The sequence below is a fragment of the Notothenia rossii genome (assembly GCF_949606895.1).
Source record: "Notothenia rossii genome assembly, chromosome: 10".
In the NCBI taxonomy this organism is placed as follows: Eukaryota; Metazoa; Chordata; class Actinopteri; order Perciformes; family Nototheniidae; genus Notothenia; species Notothenia rossii.
The window spans coordinates 44,213,029-44,221,619 of NC_136908.1; the positions used below are offsets into that span (position 1 = coordinate 44,213,029).

Here is an 8,591-nt window from a genome sequence, read left to right on the forward strand (position 1 = left end):
AATATTGATATTTAATTGTAAACCTTCAAAACGACGGACCACATGTTGATTTCTGAGACTCGGAGAGATTTTACACTGGATCCAGTCACAGCTGCCGCGTCATGGACTTTCGTAACAACAACTGTATACTGAACCCAAATGCTATCCTGGATATGACCTGAAACCCCTTGAAGAGCGCCACCTAGGGTTGACGTGCTAGGATTGCTGCAGGAGCATTCCTTGTTAGTGTAGTGGACAGTATCTCTGCTTGTCACGCAGAAGACCAGGGTTCGATTCCCCGACGGGGAGAATTTTCAATAACAGCCGGACTTTATTCACCAAAGGTGGAAAGCATCTATCAACTCATGAACGAGGATGCCAACAAGAGGCCCTTGGAAACACTTTCAGATAAGCGCGTAGCTGAACCATGGAAACTGAAATTTCGTAAGGTCATCATTATAAGTAAGGTATATCATCCATGACAAAGCTACCAAGTTGAATTGAAGTATGCTAAGCATAAATGCTATTAACAACTTTCAGTTCACAGGACAACATGCCTCATCGATTTGAATACACGGAGAGCCAAAGCCATACAATTCAAAAGCCAAGCTCAACAAACAATTTTCTTGCTCATCCAACAATTGTCTTGAAAAGACTCAACTGCCATATTTCTGAAAGTGCTTTTTATGCTGTCTAGATTCCCGATAAACTTTCTTGGTTGAGTTATTTGAAGTTGATCAGGATCAAAGAAGAGTGTTTCTGCCCGGTTTTGAGCCGGGGACCTTTCGCGCGGGGACCGCGTATCGTAAGGACTAACTCTCTTAACTTTACCATTCATTCTCTATGGTAGTTCTTATACTGTGACTGCAATATATTTCTGGCCACAAGTGAGAAATTGGGCGCGCTGTTGCACCCTTTTGGTAGAAGTAAGGAGACCCCGTTTCCAGTGACAGAGAGTGAGAGACGGAGCAACAGCAGCAGGATCTTACAGATAGAGACGACATTACCGACATAATTCGACTTCTAGTTCTAACATCACGTCAAACTTGTCAAACGTAAGTGGGGCTTCTTTTTCTACGACTGAATTAACACTTATGATATTGTTACACTGTTTTTGCAATAGTTGTTAGTTGTTAGATTGTCTTTAACTCTGTGTGTTGTTAGCGCTAAGGTACTGTAACTTTTGTTAGCTAATGTTACACTAACGTCATGTATTTACAGTAAATGTCAGCGTTCACAGCAGCTGATTTATTACTCATTACACATGGCAAAAGAGCTGTCATTATTTGACTCTTTTCATTGCAGCAGTTCTACTTACTACAGTACATTTTAATTGGGTAAATACTACAGTATTCAGTCTTAAGACTTTTGTTTTGCTATCTTCTATTATACTTTTGTTATTATTTTATGGCTAAAGATGTTACCCATCTGCTTTTCTGTCTGTCTGTTCATGTAATAGAAAAGTTGTTACCTAGTCATTACAAATCCCAATAAATGTAAACATGAAATAAAGTGAGTTCACTCACATTGACAGGGCAATACATAATGAATCTTCCTGCCCACCTGCCCCTCTGTTTGTTTGTTTGTCTGCCTGTCTGATCATGTAATATAACATGTGTTACCTATACAAATCCTGGTTAACGTGAATGAATGAAATGAATAATTCTGCTAGTATAACAGTATGATGAGTTTTGCACTTCTTAATACATATTTTGCATTGTGTTTTACTGTGTGCAGGAGATAATGAAGAAAACCATATTCTTCCCAGGAAAGATGAGTGTCCTTCAGGAAGGGTCCATCTGGCCACCTGCGACAGGACCCTTCAGAGGAGGGTATGAGAATAACAAAAATCATTCCCTTCAGGACAAGTCTGCCCCTCAGAAGCTAGAGCATGTGAGGACAAATGCTCTCACTGAGGTCCTTCAGAGGGGAGGGGATGTATCCGACTGACTCGAGGTGATGGGGGAGTACGTGCTACAGTTCGGAAAATATAAGGGGAAACTGTACAGGTGGCTCCTTGAGAATGACGTCGGCTACACCCTCTACCTGATGGACAAGGTGGACGAGGAGGAGAGAGGTGGGACCTTCATCCCCCGAGGGCCTAGCAAGGACAGACTGCTGTTGTTTCTGGACTACGCCAGAAGCTTCCAGGAAATTCAGGATCTGAGGAAGTACCTGTGCTCCAGGAAGCCTGCCCCACCAGTGGCGTCAGAGGGGGAACATACTGTCGGCTTTGGAGCCAGGGCCAAAGACACCTGTAAGCAGATCTGGGATAGCAGGGCTGATGGTTATGCTGCCTTTGTTTTAGGAGTGAAGTGCATCACTAACAGCAAGATGTACAACCTTCAGGCAGCAGAGGGCTGAGTCCTGTCCACCACCTGCTGAAGGCTGCATTGCATCAGATACCTCCACTCTGACATCCAGCACTCCAGGTCAGCTCACAGTAATATGCAAATACTGCTTTAAGGTGAACATGACATTGACATAATAAATGTTATTGTTTAATCTCCTAGTGATGGAGGAGGACAAGGAGCTGTAGAGGGGGATGTTGAATCTGTCTCCTTCAAAATTCTACAACTTCTTAAATGCTGCTTCTTAATTTCGATGTGTATACGTCACTTGCCTGTTTGTATCTCATCATCCCAGATTCATCACCACATAATATGGCCCCTGTGGAAGCGCAGGGAGACACTGTCCTCGATGAAAGTATGGATATCTGAGTCACTGTATTATAGCAGTCGTAGAGCTTTATTCAATTTTATCTGATGTAACTATGATGTTTTACTTTGTTTTACAGCTCTGACTTGCCCAGTGCCTCCTTTCCCCTTAGCTCTGACTTGCCCAGGGTTGTATATCTACTGCCCCTCCAGAGTCTTATCCTTATATAATGCACAGGGCATGGAGAAGGAGATGACGTGGCCGGAGTTCCAGCAGTCGGACTTCTATGATGCTGAAAGGGACAGATGGATTGGAGACAAAAGGAAGCCCTAACCTACCCTCACATACACACATGCATGCGCCACTTCCTGGGTCTACTAAGTTTCATATTAACATACAAACTAAGACGTTTTGCCTGCAACAAAAATGAGACCCCTAAACTATCAGCCTTTTCACCGTCCTGACATTCCTGCCAATAACAAAACAGTTTTGGTTAATGCCCCCAAAAAACTCAATTCATAATATAGAATAATAATAATTTCAGGGATTTCTATAGGTCCTCCACTCCAATCTTGTCGGTGCTGGGGCCTGCACTAGAATGTTATATACTATACTAGAATAAATATAATTATTGCACTACAATAAAGAAAAAAACAAATACCAAGTAATAGGGTATAAATCACTAAAATGAGAATAGAATGCAGAATAGTAACCATACAATAACATGAGGTGAAAAACATTTCAGATAATGGATGGTGGTGATATCAAATAAATCTATAACAAAACAATACACTATCTTCTTCTAAATTATAATATTACATATTAAGGTGCAATACAACATATCATAAAGTCCAAAAATACAAAGAATATAATATGGTTCAATTCTTTTTTCAGGATCTGATTGTTCTCTCTGTATTGTGTTTTCAGTATTTTTTATATATCTGTAGTTATATTTATATTATTTCCTATATTTGATGTTTCAGCTGTTTTTGAATAAATGATCTTGAATGCATCACTGTGACTGTCTTTACTTGATAGAGGAAGTAATAGTGATAGAATGAAGAATTAAGCACACTCATATGCTCTATGTAAACATCTGTACAATCAACATATTTCAAACATGTTTATAAGTAAAAATACAAAAAGATTATATAAAACATTATTATTACTAATATTAAGATATCATTATTTGTGTTATTATTGTTATGATTGCTATATAGTAAGGTTAAAATAACTTATAAGAAGCAGCAAGAAAGAATAATTCATTTCTAACTCCAAATATCTGTTTCAACTCTAAATGTAAACGTTTGAAAAGATAAATGTAGTATTTGTGTATAATGAGCAACATTTTGAAACCGAATGTGGGGATTTTTGTTTGGATCAGGTGGGATTCGAACCGTCGTTCTTTTGAAGAGGCTTCTGGCCAATAGAAAGTCTTCTATGGGTATACACGGCTTACCTTCGCATGTGAGGCAAAGGTGATGACCACTACACTACAGAAACTGCTGAAAAGCTAAGTACACGTTTGCGCGTAGATGCACATTGATATTTAATTGTAAACCTTCAAAACGACGGACCACATGTTGATTTCTGAGACTCTGAGAGATTTCACACTGGATCCAGTCACAGCTGCAGCGTCATGGACTTTCGTAACAGCAACTGTATACTTAACCCAAATGCTATCCTGGATTTGACATGTAACCCCTCGAAGAGCGCCACCTAGGGTTGACGTGCTGTAGTAAGTAGAACTGCTGCAATGAAAAGAGTCAAATAATGACAGCCCTTTTGCCATGTGTAATGAGTAATAAATCAGCTGCTGTGAACGCTGACATTTACTGTAAATACATGACGTTAGTGTAACATTAGCTAACAAAAGTTACAGTACCTTAGCGCTAACAACACACAGAGTTAAAGACAATCTAACAACTAACAACTATTGCAAAAACAGTGTAACAATATCATAAGTGTTAATTCAGTCGTAGAAAAAGAAGCCCCACTTACGTTTGATAAGTTTGACGTGATGTTAGAACTAGAAGTCGAATTATGTCGGTAATGTCATCTCTATCTGTAAGATCCTGCTGCTGTTGCTCCGTCTCTCACTCTCTGTCACTGGAAACGGGGTCTCCTTACTTCTACCAAAAGGGTGCAACAGCGCGCCCAATTTCTCACTTGTGGCCAGAAATATATTGCAGTCACAGTATAAGAACTACCATAGAGAATGAATGGTAAAGTTAAGAGAGTTAGTCCTTACTATACGCGGTCCCCGCGCGAAAGGTCCCCGGCTCAAAACCGGGCAGAAACACTCTTCTTTGATCCTGATCAACTTCAAATAACTCAACCAAGAAAGTTTATCGGGAATCTAGACAGCATAAAAAGCACTTTCAGAAATATGGCAGTTCAGTCTTTTCAAGACAATTGTTGGATGAGCAAGAAAATTGTTTGTTGAGCTTGGCTTTTGAATTGTATGGCTTTGGCTCTCCGTGTATTCAAATCGATGAGGCATGTTGTCCTGTGAACTGAAAGTTGTTAATAGCATTTATGCTTAGCGTACTTCAATTCAACTTGGTAGCTTTGTCATGGATGATATACCTTACTTATAATGATGACCTTACGAAATTTCAGTTTCCATGGTTCAGCTACGCGCTTATCTGAAAGTGTTTCCAAGGGCCTCTTGGTGGCATCCTCGTTCATGAGTAGATAGATGCTTTCCACCTTTGGTGAATAAAGTCCGGCTGTTATTGAAAAATCTCCCCGTGGGGGAATCGAACCCCGGTTTTCTGCGTGACAAGCAGAGATACTGTCCACTATACTAACGAGGAATGTTCTAGCAAAAATCCTTGCACGTCAACACTAGGTGGTGCCCTTCGAGGAGTTACAGGTCATATCCAGGATAGCATTTGGGTTCAGTATACAGTTGCTGTTACGAAAGTCCATGACGCTGCAGCTGTGACTGGATCCAGTGTGAAATCTCTCCAAGTCTCAGAAATCAACATGTGGTTCGTCGTTTTGAAGGTTTACAATTTAATATCAATATTGCATCTACGCGCAAACATGTACTTAGCCTTTCAGCAGTTTCTGTATTGTAGTGGTCATCACGTTCACCTCACACGCGAAAAGCTCCCTGGCTCAAAACCGAGCAGAAACACTCTTCTTTGATCCTGATCAACTTCAAAGAACTCAACCAAGAAAAGTTATCGGGAATCTAGATAGAGTAAAAAGCACTTTCAGAAATATGGCAGTTGAATGTTGAGTCTTGTCAAGACAATTGTTGGATGAGCATAACAATTGTTTGTTGAGCATGGCTTTTGAATTATATGGCTTTGGCTCTCCGTGTATTCAAATCGATGAGGCATGTTGTCCTGTGAACTGAAAGTTGTCAATAGCAGTTATGCTTAGGGTAATTCAATTCAACTTGGTAGCTTTGTCATGGATGTTATAACGATGACCGTACAAACGTTCAGTTGCCATGGTTCAGGTACGCGCTTATCTGAAAGTGTTTCCAAGGGCCTCTTGGTGCCATCCTCATTCGTGAGGAGATACATGCTTTCCACCTTTGGTGAATAAAGTCTGGCTGTTATTGAAAAATCTCCCCGTCGGGGAATCGAACCCCGGTCTTCTGCGTGACAAGCAGAGATACTGTCCACTATACTAACGAGGAATGCTCCTGCAGCAATCCTAGCACGTCAACCCTAGGTGGCGCTCTTCAAGGGGTTTCAGGTCATATCCAGGATAGCATTTGGGTTCAGTATACAGTTGTTGTTACGAAAGTCCATGACGCGGCAGCTGTGACTGGATCCAGTGTAAAATCTCTCCGAGTCTCAGAAATCAACATGTGGTCAATTGTTTTGAAGGTTTACAATTAAATATCAATATTTTATCTACGATGAAACGTGTAATTAGCTTTTCAGCGGTTTCTGTAGTGTAGTGGTCATCACGTTCGCTAATCTAGATAGAGTAAAAAGCACTTTCAGAAATATGGCAGTTGAATGTTGAGTCCTTTCAAGACAATTGTTGGATGAGCAAGACAATTGTTTGTTGAACATGGCTTTTGAATTGTATGGCTTTGGCTCTCCGTGTATTCAAATCGATGAGGCATGTTGTCCTGTGAACTGAAAGTTGTTAATAGCAGTTATGCTTCGGGTACTTCAATTCAACTTGGTAGCTTTGTCATGGATGTTATAATGATGACCTTACGAAAGTTCAGTTGCCATGGTTCAGGTACACGCTTATCTGAAAGTGTTTCCAAGGGCCTCTTGGTGGCATCCTCGTTCATGAGTAGATAGATGCTTTCCACCTTTGGTGAATAAAGTCCGGCTGTTATTGAAAAATCTCCCCGTGGGGGAATCGAACCCCGGTTTTCTGCGTGACAAGCAGAGATACTGTCCACTATACTAACGAGGAATGTTCTAGCAGCAACCCTTGCACGTCAACACTAGGTGGTGCCCTTCGAGGAGTTACAGGTCATATCCAGGATAGCATTTGGGTTCAGTATACAGTTGCTATTACGAAAGTCCATGACGCTGCAGCTGTGACTGGATCCAGTGTGAAATCTCTCCAAGTCTCAGAAATCAACATGTGGTTCGTCGTTTTGAAGGTTTACAATTTAATATCAATATTGCATCTACGCGCAAACATGTACTTAGCCTTTCAGCAGTTTCTGTATTGTAGTGGTCATCACGTTCACCTCACACGCGAAAAGCTCCCTGGCTCAAAACCGAGCAGAAACACTTTTCTTTGATCCTGATCAACTTCAAAGAACTCAACCAAGAAAAGTTATCGGGAATCTAGATAGAGTAAAAAGCACTTTCAGAAATATGGCAGTTGAATGTTGAGTCTTGTCAAGACAATTGTTGGATGAGCATAACAATTGTTTGTTGAGCATGGCTTTTGAATTATATGGCTTTGGCTCTCCGTGTATTCAAATCGATGAGGCCTGTTGTCCTGTGAACTGAAAGTTGTTAATAGCAGTTATGCTTAGGGTACTTCAATTCAACTTGGTAGCTTTGTCATGGATGTTATAATGACGACCGTACGAAAGTTCAGTTGCCATGGTTCAGGTACGCGCTTATCTGAAAGTGTTTCCAAGGGCCTCTTGTTGGCATCCTCGTTCATGAGTTGATAGATGCTTTCCACCTTTGGTGAATAAAGTCCGGCTGTTATTGGAAATTCTACCCGTCGGGGAATCGAACCCCGGTTTTCTGCGTGACAAGCAGAGATACTGTCCACTATACTAACGAGGAATGTTCTAGCAGCAATCCTTGCACGTCAACACTAGGTGGTGCCCTTCGAGGAGTTACAGGTCATATCCAGGATAGCATTTGGGTTCAGTATACAGTTGCGATTACGAAAGTCCATGACGCTGCAGCTGTGACTGGATCCAGTGTGAAATCTCTCCAAGTCTCAGAAATCAACATGTGGTTCGTCGTTTTGAAGGTTTACAATTTAATATCAATATTGCATCTACGCGCAAACATGTACTTAGCCTTTCAGCAGTTTCTGTATTGTAGTGGTCATCACGTTCACCTCACACGCGAAAAGCTCCCTGGCTCAAAACCGAGCAGAAACACTTTTCTTTGATCCTGATCAACTTCAAAGAACTCAACCAAGAAAAGTTATCGGGAATCTAGATAGAGTAAAAAGCACTTTCAGAAATATGGCAGTTGAATGTTGAGTCTTGTCAAGACAATTGTTGGATGAGCATAACAATTGTTTGTTGAGCATGGCTTTTGAATTATATGGCTTTGGCTCTCCGTGTATTCAAATCGATGAGGCCTGTTGTCCTGTGAACTGAAAGTTGTTAATAGCAGTTATGCTTAGGGTACTTCAATTCAACTTGGTAGCTTTGTCATGGATGTTATAATGATGACCGTACGAAAGTTCAGTTGCCATGGTTCAGGTACGCGCTTATCTGAAAGTGTTTCCAAGGGCCTCTTGGTGGCATCCTCGTTTATGAG

At 41.0% G+C, this 8,591-nt stretch overlaps 1 protein-coding gene across 10 annotated transcripts; it reads left to right on the forward strand.

Annotated features, from left to right (window-relative positions):
- Positions 1-718: 718 nt before the first annotated feature.
- LOC307022430 (uncharacterized protein) lies at positions 719-3,649 on the forward strand. Of its 10 annotated transcripts, XR_013803386.1 has the most exons (5): positions 720-1,034; positions 1,717-2,236; positions 2,329-2,411; positions 2,626-2,685; positions 2,777-3,649. XR_013803386.1 is itself a non-coding variant. In XM_079655246.1 (4 exons), exons 2-3 carry the CDS (start codon positions 1,939-1,941, stop codon positions 2,394-2,396), a joined length of 366 nt encoding a protein of 121 aa, XP_079511372.1. In that variant the 5' UTR covers positions 719-1,034; positions 1,717-1,938; the 3' UTR covers positions 2,397-2,411; positions 2,626-3,649. The 10 variants fall into 10 exon arrangements, 5 of the variants coding, with proteins under 5 accessions (XP_079511372.1, XP_079511371.1, XP_079511370.1 ...); XM_079655246.1 differs by having other exon boundaries at positions 719-1,034; positions 2,626-3,649; XM_079655245.1 differs by having other exon boundaries at positions 721-1,034; positions 2,493-3,649.
- Positions 3,650-8,591: the final 4,942 nt, after the last annotated feature.